This window comes from Oncorhynchus gorbuscha, linkage group LG12, assembly GCF_021184085.1.
Source record: "Oncorhynchus gorbuscha isolate QuinsamMale2020 ecotype Even-year linkage group LG12, OgorEven_v1.0, whole genome shotgun sequence".
In the NCBI taxonomy this organism is placed as follows: domain Eukaryota; kingdom Metazoa; phylum Chordata; class Actinopteri; order Salmoniformes; family Salmonidae; genus Oncorhynchus; species Oncorhynchus gorbuscha.
The window spans coordinates 18,112,667-18,129,994 of NC_060184.1; the positions used below are offsets into that span (position 1 = coordinate 18,112,667).

Sequence of the window (17,328 nt, forward strand, 5' to 3'; positions counted from 1 at the left end):
TTGGACAGCTATACCAAAGAAGACTTAAACATGGGGCTGTCACTTTTCACTGAATGAACTTGGTATCGCATGGAATTGACGCTCCTCTGAAATGATCAATTTCTCCGCCCCTCATCTCAATGTCAGACTTTCTTACTTGTCTTTCCATTCTCAGACATTTTCTTGCCGTCTCCCACGCCGTAGACAGGCACCACTGAAACGGTGTAGATGGTGTCGGGTGTGAGGCCCTTCAGGACTGTGTTGGTCCCAGCCACAGTCTCCTTACATTACACATACATAATACAATTATTAATGCCTGCCCACACCCAACTTAACAATAACTAATGATACAAATCACAAAATATGACAAGCAACTATATTCAGTCAAACAGGAGTGTATAAGGATTATGAGTGCATAGGTACTCATACCCTTGAAAGTAACTACACTTTCTACAGTGTCAATTACCAGTCCTACCATGCTCTCAGCTCCACCGGCAGCAGGTACATAGATGACTTTGTACTCTTTGACTTTCCCCTCGGCCGCCTCCCATTTCACGTTCAATGTGACCATGGTGGGGTTGGTCACCTGCAGGTTCTTCACTCCACCAAGAGACTCTGGATACACCAACCAGGGATTCAATAATATAACTTCATACTGATTGATAGTACTTATTAAAGTAATATCTTAAAGTGCTTAATAAATGACTATATTATCTTATGTTAACTTCTCTTATCTTATGGAGTTTGTATGAAGTTCAAATACAGCAATAAAGAGTTATCCTCTCCATTGATGAAACTAATGTCTTTTAAGAAGGCCATTACTCAGTCCCTGAAACTTTATACTGATTGAACTTAGCATTGCAAGGAGTCTGTATGAAGTTTAAATACAGACTTAATGGAGAGGTATCCTCTGCATTGATGGTTATTTATGGATTTATGGATTTATTTCATAAATCAGCTTCTAAGAAGGCCATTATCAGTCCCTGAAAAGATCACTTAATAAGTGATCTTTAGAAGATCTTTAAAGATCTTTAGACTTAGATTGCAGACAGTCTTACTTGTCTTTCCATTTTCAGACTGTTTCTGTCCATCTCCCACTTCGTAGACCGGCACAAGTGAGACAGTGTAGAGGGTGTCTGGAAGGAGGCCTTCCAGAACAGTGGTGGTGGTAGTGGCAGCTACCGTCTCCTTTACATTGCACAAAGACATCACACCTATAAACGTCTGCCTACTACCAACTCTGTTTGACTGAAGATAGTTGTTTGTCATATTTTGTGATTCATAAAACAAACAACTTCAAACAATACATGAATATGCTATTTCTCATTTAATTTTGAGATGTGAACTGTTGGAATATTTTTTTACACAGTCAGCCAACAGAAAGCTGAGACACTTCCTGCCAGTCCTACCATGCTCTCAGCTCCACCGGCAGCAGGTACATAGATGACTTTGTATTCTTTCACTTTTCCGTCGGCCGCCTGCCATTTCACGTTCAGGGTGGTCATGGTGGGGTTGGTCACCTGCAGGTTCTTCACTCCACCCAGAGGCTCTGGATTAAACCATAACGTGCTTTAATATGGTGTTTAAAACATTTGACTTTATATTGAGTGAACTGAAATCAAAATACTTCACAACAGAGTTATCTGCTTCATTGAATGTGCTCTAAAATGATACATCTATTAATAATATAATAATAATATATAATAATATAATATATATATAATATAATAATAATAATATAATAATATATGCCATTTACAACAGAGTTATCTGCTTCATTGAATGTGCTCTAAAATGATACATCTATTAACACTTCTTATGGCTGGGGGCAGTATTGAGTAGCTTGGATGAATAAGGTGCCCAGAGTTAACTGCCTGCTACTCAGTCCCAGTTGCTAATATATGCATATTATTAGTATATTTGGATAGAAAACACTCTGAAGTTTCTAAAACTGTTTAAATGATGTCTGTGAGTATAACATAACTCATATGACGTTTTTGTCTTTTGAGCTTCTAGTCGTGAAATCTATGCAGCCTACTCAATCACTTTTTATAGCTACTGTTTATAGGCCTCCTGGGCCATATACAGCGTTCCTCATTGAGTTCCCTGAATTCCTATCGGACCTTGTAGTCATAGCAGATAATATTCTAATTTTTGGTGACTTTAATATTAACATGGAAAAGTCCACAGACCCACTCCAAAAGGCTTTTGGAGCCATCATCGACTCAGTGGGTTTTGTCCAACATGTCTCTGGACCTACTCACTGTCACAGTCATACTCTGGACCTAGTTTTGTCCTATGGAATAAATGTTGTGGATCTTAATGTTTTTCCTCATAATCCTGGACTATCGGACCACCATTTTATTATGTTTGCAATTGCAACAAATAATCTGCTCAGACCCCAACCAAGGAGCATCAAAAGTCATGCTATAAATTCACAGAGAACACAAAGACTCCTTGATGCCCTTCCAGACTCCCTCTGTCAAGGATGTCAGAGCACAAAAACCAGTTAACCACCTAACTGAGGAACTCAATTTAATCTTGAGCAATACCCTAGATGCAGTTGCACCCCTAAAAACGAAAAACATTTATCACAAGAAACTAGCTCCCTGGTATACAGAAAATACCCGAGCTCTGAAGCAAGCTTCCAGAAAATTGGAACAGAAATGGCGCCACACCAAACTGGAAGTCTTCCGACTAGCTTGGAAGGACAGTATCGTGCAGTATCGAAGAGCCCTCACTGCTACTCGATCATTCTATTTTTCCAACTTAATTGAGGAAAATAAGAACAATCCAAAATGTATTTTTGATACTGTCGCAAAGCTAACTAAAAAGCAGCATTCCCCAAGAGAGGATGGCTTTCACTTCAGCAGTAATAAATTCATGAACTTCTTTGAGGAAAAGATCATGATCATTAGAAAGCAGATTACGGACTCCTCTTTAAATCTGCGTATTCCTTCAAAGCTCAGTTGTCCTGAGTCTGCACAACTCTGCCAGGAACTAGGATCAAGAGAGACACTCAAGTGTTTTAGTACTATATCTCTTGACACAATTATGAAAATAATCATGGCCCCTAAACCTTCAAGCTGCATACTGGACCCTATTCCAACTAAACTAGTGAAAGAGCTGCTTCCTGTGCTTGGCCCTCCTATGTTGAACATAATAAATGTCTCTCTATCCACCGGATGTTTACCAAACTCACTAAAAGTGGCAGTAATAAAGCCTCTCTTGAAAAAGCCAAAATATCGAATCTTCCATTCCTCTCTGCCTGGCCGGTTCCCCTCATTCCACTGGGATTCTCTGCCACTAACCCTATTACAGGGGCTGAGCACTGGCTTACTGGTGCTCTTTCATGCCGTCCCTTGGAGGGGTTCGTCACCTGAGTGGGTTGAGTCACTGATGTGATCTTCCTGTCTGGGTTGGCGCCCCCCCTTGGGTTGTGCCGTGATGGAGATCTTTGTGGGCTATACTCGGCCTTGTCTCAGGATGGTAAGTTGGTGGTTGAAGATATCCCTTTAGTGGTGTGGGGGCTGTGCTTTGGCAAAGTTCGAGGGGTTATATCCTTCCTGTTTGGCCCTGTCCGGGGGTATCATCGTGAGACTGCGTGAATCAGGCATTCGTGGTCGAATTGCTGCAAAGAAACCACTACTAAAGGACACCAATAAGAAGAAGAGACTTGATTGGGCCAAGAAACACAAGCAATGGGCCTGGTTGGCCCTGTCCGGGGTATAGTCAGATGGGGCCACAGTGTCTTCTGACCCGTCCTGCCTCAGCCTCCAGTATTTATGCTGCAATAGTTTATGTCGGGGAGGTAGGGTCAGTTTGTTATATCTGGAGTACTTCTCCTGTCTTATCCGGTGTCCTGTGTGAATTTAAGTATGCTCTAATTCTCTCTTTCCTTCTCTCTCTCGGAGGACCTGAGCCCTAGGACCATGCCCCAGGACTACCTGGCATGATGACTCCTTGCTGTCCCCAGTCCACCTGGCCGTGCTGCTGCTCCAGTTTCAACTGTTCTGCCTGCGGCTAAGGAATCCTGACCTGTTCACCGGACGTGCTACATGTCCGGACCTATTATTTGACCATGTTGGTAATTTATGAACATTTGAACATCTTGGCCATGTTTTGTTATAATCTCCACCCGGCACTGCCAGAAGGGGACTGGCCACCCCTCATAGCCTGGTTCCTCTCTAGGTTTCTTCCTAGGTTTTGGCCTTTCCTAGCCAACGTGCTTCAACACCTGCATTGCTTGCTGTTTGGGGTTTTAGGCTGGGTTTCTGTACAGCACTTTGAGATATCAGATGATGTACGAAGGGCTATATAAATACATTTGATTTGATTTGATATGGCAGCTATTTGGACATAAATGATGGACATTATCGAACAAATCAAACATTTACTGTGGAAATGGGATTCCTGGGAGTACATTCTGATGAAGATTATCAAAGGTAAGTGAATATTAATAATGTTATTTCTGACTTCTGTTGACTGCACAATATGGCGGATATCTTTTTGGCTTGTTTGGTCTCTGAGCGCCGTACTCAGATTATTGCATGGTTTGCTTTTTCTGTAAAGCTTTTTTGAAATCTGACACAGTGGTTGCATTAAGGAGAAGTGTATCTAAAGTTCCATGCATAACACTTGTATTTTCATCAACATTTGAGAATTTCTGTAAATTGATGTGGCTCTCTGCAAAATCACCGGATGTTTTTGGAACTACTGAACATAACGCGCCAATGTATACTGAGATTTTTTAAATATAAATATGAACTTTATCGAACAAAACATACATGTATTGTGTAACATGAAGTCCTATGAGTGTCATCTGATGAAGATCATCAAAGGTTAGTGATTAATTATATCTCTATTTCTGATTTTTGTGACTCCTCTCTTTGGCTGGAAAAATGGCTGTGTTTTACTGTGACTTGGCTCTGACCTAACATAATCGTTTGTGGTGCTTTCGCTGTAAAGCCTATTTGAAATCGGACACTGTGGTGGGATTAACAAGAAGGGTGAAATACTTCTATGTTTGAGGAAGTCTAACTATGGGATTTCTGTTGTTTTGAATTTGGCGCCCTGCACTTTCACTGGCTGTTGTCATATCGATCCCGTTAGCGGGATCTCAGCCCTAAGAAGTTGTTTAAGAGAATGTTGTAGGTGGTTTCTGGCCTTTTACAGGTCTGGTGGTTCCAGGTCCACTTACTGGTCTTTCCTTGACCTGAGATGTCTTTGGCCTCTCCGCTGGGGTAGATAGCTGCCACGGTAACAGAGTAGGCAGTGTCAGGCATCAGCTTCTGGAGGATTACACTGTTCTTCTTTCCTCCCACCTGGGTCTGTTTGGGGGACAACAACAAAGTCAGAGGCTTTTCTTTGTCTGTGGGAGGAGAAGTGAAGTGAGAACATCTCACATCGATGTTAAAACAGTAATTTATTAGAACAGGTTGACAGATGGATGGCAAGCTAAACTCTTTTAATGGTTAGGGCTGTCCTCTTGCCGAAGACGTGGATGTCGATTAAGGCAGCCCTCCTTACCTCTCTGATTCAGAGGGGTTGGGTTAAATGCGGAAGACACATTTCAGTTGAATTCCTTGAGTTGTACAACTGACTAGGTATCCCCCTTCCCCTTTCCTCGGCTCAGAGACAAAAAGACCTGAAGTTCATTAGCTCACCACTGGGCACAAACTGGTGAAATCAACATTTTTCAATGTAATTTGTGACTTTATTGTATAGTGGAATCTATATGGAAAATACATTGCATTTGACAAGAGTAATCAAACTGTTGTTTTGAGGGTGAAATTTCAACCACAGGATTATGCCATCTTGGTAACCAATTTTCAACATTGACAAACCTTGTATAAAATATGTTGAATTTGTCACTTTAAAACAACGTCTGATCTTCAACGTATAAGAAAAAAACAATAGACTGAGCAGCACCTCCTACTGGAGAATGTATCTATCTACAGCTACACTTCAGACTCCCATCTAGGGTTTTAACCAAGCCCAGCCCTGCTTAGCTATGATATTTGTCACAGACTGTTTCCAATGTGCTATCTTGAGAATGACCATTGACAATTCTCAACATAATAGATTCACTGTTGCTATCAAAGTAATTTCCAAAGGGTTGATCTAACAGAGCAAATTAAATGTAATCATACTTTATCAATCCTCTATCATCAATTATGCAATTTAAGCCTACATTATATAGCATTTGGACAGTCATCAACAGCTATTGTGTAAATTCAACCATGGATTCAACTACAAATGTACAATACTGTACATGCAGGACTAGGGTTTAAATCTTTGGTAAATTTAGTTTTAAAAAACTTGTTGGATTCATGTCTCCATCTAAGAAAATATAATCTAAATTATTAAAGAATTACTAAATTAAGTCAAACTTTATTTAAAGTGCATTTAAGGTTTGATTTGATTGAGTCCTACTAATTCAGTTCTACTTCAAAATGGTTGCTCAAATAAAATGGAGATGTAATCAATGGCATCTAAACAATTAACTCCATTTAAAATGCAAAGCATGAACACATTATTAACATGATAACTTTGACGGTCCTAATAATTTGTTTTATCTAACATTGTATTCCCATTGGAATTTGGTTATGCTTTTAGATGGTTGAAAGCATAGTGACAAAACATTGAGTATTCAACAAACTATTGACTGTCTTTTTGAGTAGGTGAAAAGAGGTTGTAATCTCATTGATTAACATATCAACCAAATATTACCCAATTGGGGTGGTTGGGGCCAAGCAGAGTTCTTCTACACTGTCATAGGGAAGCCATCCAAACATGACCAATGTAAACTCCAAAGCTCTTACGTCAATTTGGACTTTTACGAGGCTGTGGAGTATGAACACGGTTTCTCCCCGAGCCCAGGGAACTCTCTAACTCTCTCTTTCCCCTCCTTTCCCCTCTTTCCCCGCCTTTCCCCTCCTTTCAGTCTAGCAGAAACAAAAGTGGGGTTCCCCAAGGATGAATTATTTACCCGTTTGTGTGAACAGAGCAGCTCATTCAAACACCTTATAAGAAAGAACAATTGCCTTTCTTTCACTACTGTGTTCACAAACTAGTAGTGTATAAAGGGAAGATTCATTGATCTTGAGGGACACTGGACATCATGGAAGAACAATTTCGTAATACTACAAGCCAATATTTTAAATGTATCCTGTCATTTAATGGGAACTACAGATGTAGGATCTTAATTTGAGCACTTTTTTGATGCTGAGAATTTTCGTGCACCGCAGGAAATGCAGATGAGCTTTGTGATTTCCAGAAATTCACAGAAAACTCGCACACACGGTTATATTAACAGTATTGCACTTTTCATTTAACCACATTTTTTAGCTAATAGCCTAACCACCGTACAAGCAACATTATGGACTAAAAGGTGAAATAAGATTTAGAATAATCTTGCAGCGACAATACTGGTCAAATTAAGATCCTACAACTGTACAGTAAGCAACATCTACCAATGGCATGAAATGTTATCGTATGGGGCCACAGTGTCTCCTGACCCCTCCTGTCTCAGCCTCCAGTATTTATGCTGCAGTAGTTTATGTGTCGGGGGCTAGGTTCAGTTTGTTATATTTGGAGTACTTCTCCTGTCCTATTCGGTGTCCTGTGTGAATTTAAGTGTGCTCTCTCTAATTCTCTCTCTCGGAGGACCTGAGCCCTAGGACCATGCCTCAGGACTACCTGACATGATGACTCCTTGCTGTCCCTAGTCCACCTGGCCGTGCTGCTGCTCCAGTTTCAACTGTTCTGCCTTATTATTATTGGACCATGCTGGTCATAAGTGCGTGAATTAGACAATTTTCCTGTCCTGCTAAGCATAAAAAATGTAACAAGTACTTTTGGGTATGTATGGAGTAAAAAGTACATTCTTTTCTTTAGGAATGCAGTTAAGTAAAAGTTTTCAAAAATATAAATTGTAAAGTAAAGTACATACACCCCAAAAAATGACTTAAGTAGCACTTTAAAGTATTTTTACTTAAGTACTTTATACCACTGAAGACAGGCATTTGAGGGTTCCAAGTGTGAATGTCATGCCTGGCTTATATGGCTTATGTTAAATCAACACGTCTGCAGACCACAACATCCGAACAGCAGTATGTCTCCATACTGTTTTAAGTGGACAGCGATACTATAATATAATTCCAATGATGTGCTATGATGGGATTAGATAGCCATGTAACAGCTCTGTCCGATGGTGTCATGTTGAAATCATAGTTTAGAGAACTGATACAATGTTTGGGGTACCCTGTCATAACTTCTCAGACACTTAAAACATTTCAAACTAACCACATTATTTTCATATAAGCGCATCGTCAACCGAAAAACCAAAAAAAGGTATTTCCTAACATTTTCCGTAGCAGGTCACAATTAAGTTATCAGTTAAGAATGTGGTCTTGGCTGCTAGATACAGACCTCATTTAAGTACACAAACAGACTGGATAGGAGGACCATGTCATAATTCTAACGTCAAACTAACAATGTGGAGAAAGACAAAATAGCGGGGAGGACACCAATTGTGGATCCCAAGAGGAAAGGGATTTCATGTTACAATAAACCAATTTAGAAATGCTTAAGTATTTCTATGAGAACGGAATTAGCCATTTGACTTTAAAGGTTCAATGCAGACATTTTTATTTCAATATCAAATCCTTTCTGGGTAACAATTAAGTACCTTACTGTGATTGTTTTCAATTAAAATGGTAAGACATTTACAAAAATATCTTCTTAGCAAAAAGCAATTTCTCAAGCTAGAATTTTGCTAGGATTGTCTGGGAGGAGTCTGAGTGGGGAGGGAAAACTAAAAACTAGCTGTTATTGGCAGAGACTATTAATTCATTTACCACCTGGTGATTTCACCAGACAGGCCAAAACTCCATCCCACCACAACAGGCTGGCATATCATGCAGACCTTTCAAACTGCTCTTACACTAAAAGGCCATTATATCAAAAAACACAGGAAAATCACGTTTTTTACTGCACTGGGAAGTACTTATGGTTTCATCATTGGGGTTAAACTAGCTCCGGCACGTTGGAGAAAACCTCACACAGATACTGACGCATCACACTGATAACAACTAACGTCACCACTCAGTTACAGACTAGAGAGCAAGAACCACTTAAGTGAACTGAGAGATGTCATACCAAGAGGGCATAGGATTTAGAAGTTAGTTCTGGGTAGACACTACTTATCAGTTACTCACAATACACTCATAGTGATTGCAAAACAGTCTGGGAATTGTTAACAGATTACTGCTTTCAAGAAACTGCTGGAGGGTGTGTGTCGTACTTACCGAGAGAGCTTTGCCTCCAGCCACAGGTTGGAAAGAGATCTTGTAGTTCTGAACGGGGCCTGGGGCGTGGTCCCACTTCACTGTCAGAGTGACCGTGGTCGCATTGAACACCTGCAGGTTCTGGGGCGGTCCAGTGGGAGCTAGGAGCACATTACAATCAATACACTGACCCAAGACAGTGGTGGTTTATATAAAATAGCTGCAGGGAACATTAGGCAGCCTTTACCAATCCACAATCACATGGTGGTCAGGAAGCTGGATGAAACGATGATGATGAGGATAGGGGGTGAGGTGATGAGAACACATGATTTGGTGATGAAGTACATGTAAACGACATGATGGAGAGTGAAGCAGCCAGTAAGGTTTCTATACTATATGACACATGCATTTCCAATGATGGGGACATTGATGGGGAATGACATTGTGACATGATGATGATTGACATTAACGACACGAGGAATGACAATGTTATGACATGAAAAACGACATTCATTTAATGACACGAGGAATGATATTATGACAAATGGTTGACAATTAGGTGTCTGTTGTGGAACGTCCAGCCGCTGCCGGGTCAGTAGTCACACTTTTGCATTTGCAGCTCTTTCAAGGCACAGCAATGCACATGCAGATGTATTTTATCAAAGTGTGTTTTCCATCAACAACAATTTCATTATCATTCGCATTACCATTATAATCATAATCATGAGAACATTTCAATGATAATGTCCTTCTCCGTTTCAAATAACATACCAGCTGTAGTCATCTTTAACACTGGAAAAAGAGAACGTCATGAGAACAACAGGGAAAGAACAAGGTTATTTCAATACGCTGTGGTCCACATCTGTGGTCTAAATGTAAAACATGAATGTAACTGATAGGAGAATGAGAGAGGAGAAGAACAGAAGGGTGAACCTACATGTGCGCTGGCTGCCAATCAGGTCCTCGCTCTCTGACTCGTCTGGGTAGATGGCCGTGACGGTGACATCATACAGGGTGTCCGGGTCCAGGTTCTCCAGATAATGGGACGTTTCATCACTGTTCAGGATAGCCTGGAGAGATGGATGAGAGAGAGGGGGAACAGGTAGAGGGGGACAGCAAGAGAGAGAGTTGTGGGCAGAACGAGATGGAGAAAGAGGGAGACGAAGAGAGAGGAAGACAGAAAGGGAGAGGGAGACAGAGAGAGGGAGAGATAGAGAGAGGGAGACAAAGAGAGGGAAGAGATTGAGAGAGAGATAGAGAGAAATATAGAGATAGAGTGAAAGAGAGAGAGAGCGAGGGAGAGAGGGGGAGAGAGAGAGGGTGAGAGAGGGAGAGAGAGACAGAGAGAGAGGGAAAAAAATAAACAGAGACAGAAGGAGAGATAGAGAGACAGAGAGAGAGAGAGAGGGAGAGAGGGGGAGAGAGGGTGAGAGAGGGAGAGATAGAGAGGGAGAGAGAGACAGAGAGAGAGGGAGACAGAGAGCGAGGGAGAGAGGGGAGAGAGAGAGGGTGAAAGAGGGAGAGATAGAGAGAGGGAGAGAGAGACAGAGAGGGAGACAAAGAGAGGGGGAGAGAGGGAGGGTGAGAGAGGGAGAGATAGAGACAGAGAGAGAGGGGGAGATAGAGACAGAGAGAGAGAGGGGAGAGGGAGAGATAGAGACAGAGAGAGAGGGAGACAGAGAGAGAGGGCGAGAGAGAGGGTGACAGAGGGAGAGATAGAGACAGGGAGAGAAAGAGAGCATAAACAGTCCCAGTCTACTCCATAGCAGTAAATAGACCAGAATCATCAAACACCATCGGCTGGAGTAGATCAACATACATATTGGAAGTTGTTCTCTCCCTTCTTGGTCCAGCCGATTCGGTAGAGGGCCACGTCAGGGGCCCCGTGTTCCCATGTGGCCCTGAACGAGGTCTGGGTCACCTCGGACAACTTCAGGTTCTGCGGGGCAGGAACAACATCTGTACACATGGACGGAGATGTGAGAGAGGGAGATTATTATGATTATTATGAGGAAGTCCTGAGAGATGAGGCAAGGCCATTTCGTTCGTCAGAGGGGCTGCGAACCATGTGAGGAACATTTTAGCTGTGAGTCCATATTGTAGATAAATGGCCAACAAACGGATTTTGTGTGTGTGTGTGTGTGTGTGTGTGTGTGTGTGTGTGTGTGTGTGTGTGTGTGTGTGTGTGTGTGTGTGTGTGTGTGTGTGTGTGTGTGTGTGTGTGTGTGTGTGTGTGTGTGTGTGTGTCTGTGTGTATGGAAAACAACATTTCTTCAAATCATCTGGGATTAATGATGAACAAGGCCCCATGCAGTGAGCGATAGCAGACTCGCACACAAACACACAAAGTTTCTAGGTCCATATATAATTAACTAGACTCTCACACACACACACACACACACACACACACACACACACACACACACACACACACACACACACACACACACACACACACACACACACACACACACACACACACACACACACACACACACACACACACACACACACACACACACACACACACACACACACACACACACACACACACATACAGTCTCTGGGAACAGTGACTTGATGTTTGGGCTTCATCTAGAAAGACGAATGACTGAGGAACAGGCAAAATCCAAGGAAGGCCTGCAGACTCAACCATCACCACTAAGATACACTCATATATCTAGTCTACAGTTCATCAGCCAAATGATAAATCACACAAACGGTTGTTTACCTGTAATGGCTTGTCCAAGCATTGGGTTTCCAACACCTGCGTCGTAAACTGGGGTGACAGCAACATCGTACTCAGATTGAGAGATGAGGTTGGCAAGAGGCAGGGATGTTATAACTCCATTGACTTCAACCTGGCAGAAAAGAGATAAACGGATAACGATTTTAGGAACAACAAACAATTAACAATATTATTTTTGCTGAAGAACTGGCATGAACTAGCACTACTACATACACTATGATTTGTGGTATTACTATTGAATTTACAGCTAAATCTTGACAACTGTAGTATTTTGAACATTAAAACGTTGGGAGTTGTTTTCTCTCCAAGTTTCCTTTTTATTTCTAAATGTCATCAGAGCATTTGAGAAAAGCCATATGAATAATATGCCGTGTCCTTAAAAAAAGTATTGAGGCTATATTTGTAATTCCAGAGGATATTTGATGGTAGGAAAAACTCTTGAAGTCAAAAAGCTCCCATCAGAAATGCTGAGAAATGTCTTACCTCAGTTTCCACTTCCAACTTCAAGAAAAAAAATCAAGAAAAGGTTTCCATAACAGAGATAGTTCTCCAATATCAACGCAGAGGAATAGACCTTAGAACATAAGTCCACAGAGAGAGGCTCCTTTGGAGACAGCAGTCTGCAGATGCTGCATGAGAGGATCTGGGTAGGGATCAGTGGAGGCTGCTGAGGGGAGGACGCTCATAATAATGTCTGGAACAGAGGGAATAGAGTGGCATCAAACACATGGTAACCATGTGTTTGATGTATTTGATACCATTCCACTAATTCCGCTCCAGCCAATAACATGAGCCCATCCTCCCCAATTAAGGTGCCACCAACCTCCTGTGGTGGAGATGTATTCAGTACTCCTGTGGTGGAGATGTATTCAGTACTCCTGTGATGGAGATGTATCCAGTACTCCTGTGGTAAAGATGTATCCAGTACTCCTGTGGTGGAGATGTATCCAGTACTCCTGTGGTGGAGATGTATTCAGTACTCCTGTGGTGGAGATGTATTCAGTACTCCTGTGGTAGAGATGTATTCAGTACTCCTGTGGTGGAGATGTATTCAGTACTCCTGTGGTGGAGATGTATCCAGTACTCCTGTGGTAAAGATGTATCCAGTACTCCTGTGGTGGAGATGTATCCAGTACTCCTGTGGTGGAGATGTATTCAGTACTCCTGTGGTGGAGATGTATTCAGTACTCCTGTGGTAGAGATGTATTCAGTACTCCTGTGGTGGAGATGTATCCAGTACTCCTGTGGTGGAGATGTATTCAGTACTCCTGTGGTGGAGATGTATTCAGTACTCCTGTGGTGGAGATGTATTCAGTACTCCTGTGGTGGAGATGTATTCAGTACTCCTGTGGTGGAGATGTATTCAGTACTCCTGTGGTGGAGATGTATTCAGTACTCCTGTGGTGGAGATGTATTCAGTACTCCTGTGGTAGAGATGTATTCAGTACTCCTGTGGTGGAGATGTATTCAGTACTCCTGTGGTGGAGATGTATTCAGTACTCCTGTGGTAGAGATGTATTCAGTACTCCTGTGGTAGAGATGTATCCAGTATCCAGTATCTTTGAAGTGCTGGGGTACTGGGATGCTGATATGCTGGGATGCTGGGGCGCTGAAGTGCTGGGATGCTGGGGCGCTGAAGTACTGGGGTGCTGGGGTGCTGAGGTACTGGGGTTCTGAGGTACTTGGGTGCTGGGGTTCTGAGGTACTGGGGTGCTGAGGTACTGGGGTGCTGAGGTACTGGGGTGCTGAGGTACTGGGATGCTGAGGTACTGGGGTGCTGGGATGCTGAGGTACTGGGGTGCTTAGGTACTGGGGGGCTGAGGTACTGGAGTGCTGGGATGCTGAGGTACTGGTGTGCTGAGGTACTGGGGTGCTGAGGTACTGGGATACTGGGGTGCTGGGATGCTGAGGTACTGGGGTGCTAAGGTACTGGGATACTGGGGTGCTGGGATGCTGAGGTACTGGGATACTGGGGTGCTGGGGTACTGGGGTGCTGAGGTACTGGGGTGCTGGGATGCGGAGGTAATGTGGTGCTAGGGTGCTGAGTTACTGGGATACTGGGGTGCTGAGGTACTGGGGTGCTGGGATGCTGAGGTACTGGGGTGCTGAGTTACTGGGATACTGGGGTGCTGAGGTACTGGGGTGCTTAGGTACTGGGGTGCTTAGGTACTGGGGTGCTGAGGTACTGGGGTGCTGAGGTACTGGGGTGCTGAGGTACTAGGATACTGGGGTGCTGGGATGCTGGGGTGCTGGGATGCTGAGGTACTGGTGTGCTGAGGTACTGGGGTGCTGAGGTACTGGGATACTGGGGTGCTGGGATGCTGAGGTACTGGGGTGCTAAGGTACTGGGATACTGGGGTGCTGGGATGCTGAGGTACTGGGATACTGGGGTGCTGGGGTACTGGGGTGCTGAGGTACTGGGGTGCTGGGATGCTGAGGTAATGTGGTGCTGGGGTGCTGAGTTACTGGGATACTGGGGTGCTGAGGTACTGGGGTGCTGGGATGCTGAGGTACTGGGGTGCTGAGTTACTGGGATACTGGGGTGCTGAGGTACTGGGGTGCTGAGGTACTAGGATACTGGGGTGCTGGGATGCTGGGGTGCTGGGATGCTGAGGTACTGGGGTGCTAAGGTACTGGGATACTGGGGTGCTGGGGTGCTGAGGTACTGGGATACTGGGGTGCTGAGGTACTGGGATGCTGAGGTACTGGGATACTGGGGTGCTGAGGTACTGAGATACTGGGGTGCTGAGTTACTGGGGTGCTGGGATGCTGGGTTACTGGGATACTGGGGTGCTGAGCTACTGGGGTGCTGGGGTGCCAGTATACTTCTTTCAGCATGTCGTCCTGGCAAAGCCTGCCCACGGAGTCAAGATCGCAGTCTACTTAATGTGCAGCTAATATAACACCCTGTGACATCAATGACTTGTGACTTTCCCTTAATAAACTCTGTCCCCTATTCAGGGGACTTTGAGCGGTTCTGGACCATTTCCAACCAACATTTTTGTGTACAGGGCACTCAGTGAACGGCGCAACATCAATTGTTGTGCACTTTGTGACAGCGCTGGTTGTCCCGCTTCGCATGCCGTTCTCCGCTCTCATCTGATATGCAGTATGTGAGCATAGGCAGCGAAAAGTCACATTTTCTGGCCTATCCAGACAAAGGATCCAAATCTCCTGGTGATGAATCTTGCAGCTTCACTTACAATAATGCATATGAAACATATGAAAGTGAGTATCTCACTTTGATGTTCTCAGATAGATTTAGTGCTCTCAACATGAAAAAAGTATGAATCATTTCATAGAATTTAAACAAGACCACTTTTTCTTGGTCACAGTTCTTAACTGACTTGCCTAGTTAAATAAAGGTAAAATAAAAATAATAAAAAAATATTTAGAAAGCATTTCAATTATTTCAAAACCTAATCCCCACTTTTGTTGAAAAGGAAATATATATTTTTTATCATATTTGTACTGTGTACGTGAGTTTGTGTCCTCAAAAGTGACTACACCTCAAAAATGTATAACTATTTTTACTAGAAAGGTGAGATTTTAATATTTCTGGCGGTGTAAGCATTACTAGGTATTGTTTATGGCCCTCTCATGATAAATAATTACTTTTGGGTATATCTATTTAGGCGGAAATCTACATTATAGCCCATATGGCTCTGGTCAAAAGTAGTGCACTCTGGAGGGAACAGGGTGCCATTTGGGACACACACAGAAGAAACAGAGTTCTTCACTAACACTTTCCCAATGACGTCAGTTTGGTGTTAGATAGTGTCACCTCTTTGAGCTCTCCGTCCTCTGGCTTGTAGGTGATGATGTACTTGAGGACTTTCCCCGGGGAGGCGTCCCATCTGAGCTTCATGGTGCTATGGGTGACAGCAGTGATATGCAGCTTACCCGATAGTGGCAAGGGTACTGGGGAAGAAGAATGACAGAGAAAGGGAAAGAGAGGGAGAAAGGAGAGTGTGAGAGGGGGGCAGGGGAATGACAGTGAGTGGGTCTTATAACCATTGGTATTGTGAGGGAAAAGAGTTTTAGAGAGGGCGAGAAAAAGGGAGAGAAAGAGAGAGAGAATGAGAGAGTGACAGAGAGTGAGATAAAGAGAGAGCGAGAGACAGAGACAGAAAGGGGGTGGGAATGTAGAGACATCCTCAACCACAGTTACCACCTAACTACTAGTGTAGACATCCTCAACCACAGTTACCACCTAACTACTAGTGTAGAGACATCCTCAACCACAGTTACCACCTAACTACTAGTGTAGAGACATCCTCAACCACAGTTACCACCTAACTACTAGTGTAGACATCCTCAACCACAGTTACCACCTAACTACTAGTGTAGAGACATCCTCAACCACAGTTACCACCTAACTACTAGTGTAGAGACATCCTCAACCACAACTACTAGTTACCACCTAACTACTAGTGTAGAGACATCCTCAACCACAGTTACCACCTAACTACTAGTGTAGACATCCTCAACCACAGTTACCACCTAACTACTAGTGTAGAGACATCCTCAACCACAGTTACCACCTAACTACTAGTGTAGACATCCTCAACCACAGTTACCACCTAACTACTAGTGTAGACATCCTCAACCACAGTTACCACCTAACTACTAGTGTAGACATCCTCAACCACAGTTACCACCTAACTACTAGTGTAGACATCCTCAACCACAGTTACCACCTAACTACTAGTGTAGACATCCTCAACCACAGTTACCACCTAAATACTAGTGTAGAGACATCCTCAACCACAGTTACCACCTAACTACTAGTGTAGACATCCTCAACCACAGTTACCACCTAACTACTAGTGTAGACATCCTCAACCACAGTTACCACCTAACTAACTACTAGTGTAGACATACTCAACCACAGTTACCACCTAACTACTAGTGTAGACATCCTCAACCACAGTTACCACCTAACTACTAGTGTAGACATCCTCAACCACAGTTACCACCTAACTACTAGTGTAGACATCCTCAACCACAGTTACCACCTAACTACTAGTGTAGACATCCTCAACCACAGTTACCACCTAACTACTAGTGTAGAGACATCCTCAACCACAGTTACCACCTAACTACTAGTGTAGAGACATCCTCAACCACAGTTACCACCTAACTACTAGTGTAGAGACATCCTCAACCACAGTTACCACCTAACTACTAGTGTAGACATCCTCAACCACAGTTACCACCTAACTACTAGTGTAGACATCCTCAACCACAGTTACCACCTAACTACTAGTGTAGAGACATCCTCAACCACAGTTACCACCTAACTACTAG

The 17,328-nt window shown here is 43.2% G+C and overlaps 1 protein-coding gene across 6 annotated transcripts in view; it reads right to left on the reverse strand.

Annotated features, from left to right (window-relative positions):
* The window catches only part of LOC123990631 (collagen alpha-1(XII) chain-like), a 94,889-nt gene that overhangs the window by 39,507 nt on the left and 38,054 nt on the right, over nucleotides 1-17,328 (reverse strand). For 3 of the 6 annotated variants that reach the window (XM_046291274.1, XM_046291279.1, XM_046291276.1), the window contains 11 exons: nucleotides 15,803-15,939; nucleotides 12,001-12,130; nucleotides 11,089-11,228; nucleotides 10,207-10,339; nucleotides 10,041-10,061; nucleotides 9,291-9,430; nucleotides 5,180-5,309; nucleotides 1,389-1,528; nucleotides 1,038-1,167; nucleotides 455-594; nucleotides 137-260 (listed from right to left, as the gene is read on the reverse strand). In XM_046291274.1, coding sequence (XP_046147230.1) covers nucleotides 137-260; nucleotides 455-594; nucleotides 1,038-1,167; nucleotides 1,389-1,528; nucleotides 5,180-5,309; nucleotides 9,291-9,430; nucleotides 10,041-10,061; nucleotides 10,207-10,339; nucleotides 11,089-11,228; nucleotides 12,001-12,130; nucleotides 15,803-15,939 — 1,365 coding nt within the window. The remainder of the gene's footprint in view (nucleotides 1-136; nucleotides 261-454; nucleotides 595-1,037; nucleotides 1,168-1,388; nucleotides 1,529-5,179; nucleotides 5,310-9,290; nucleotides 9,431-10,040; nucleotides 10,062-10,206; nucleotides 10,340-11,088; nucleotides 11,229-12,000; nucleotides 12,131-15,802; nucleotides 15,940-17,328) is intronic. The other 3 variants (XM_046291275.1, XM_046291277.1, XM_046291278.1) reach the window with 3 other exon arrangements.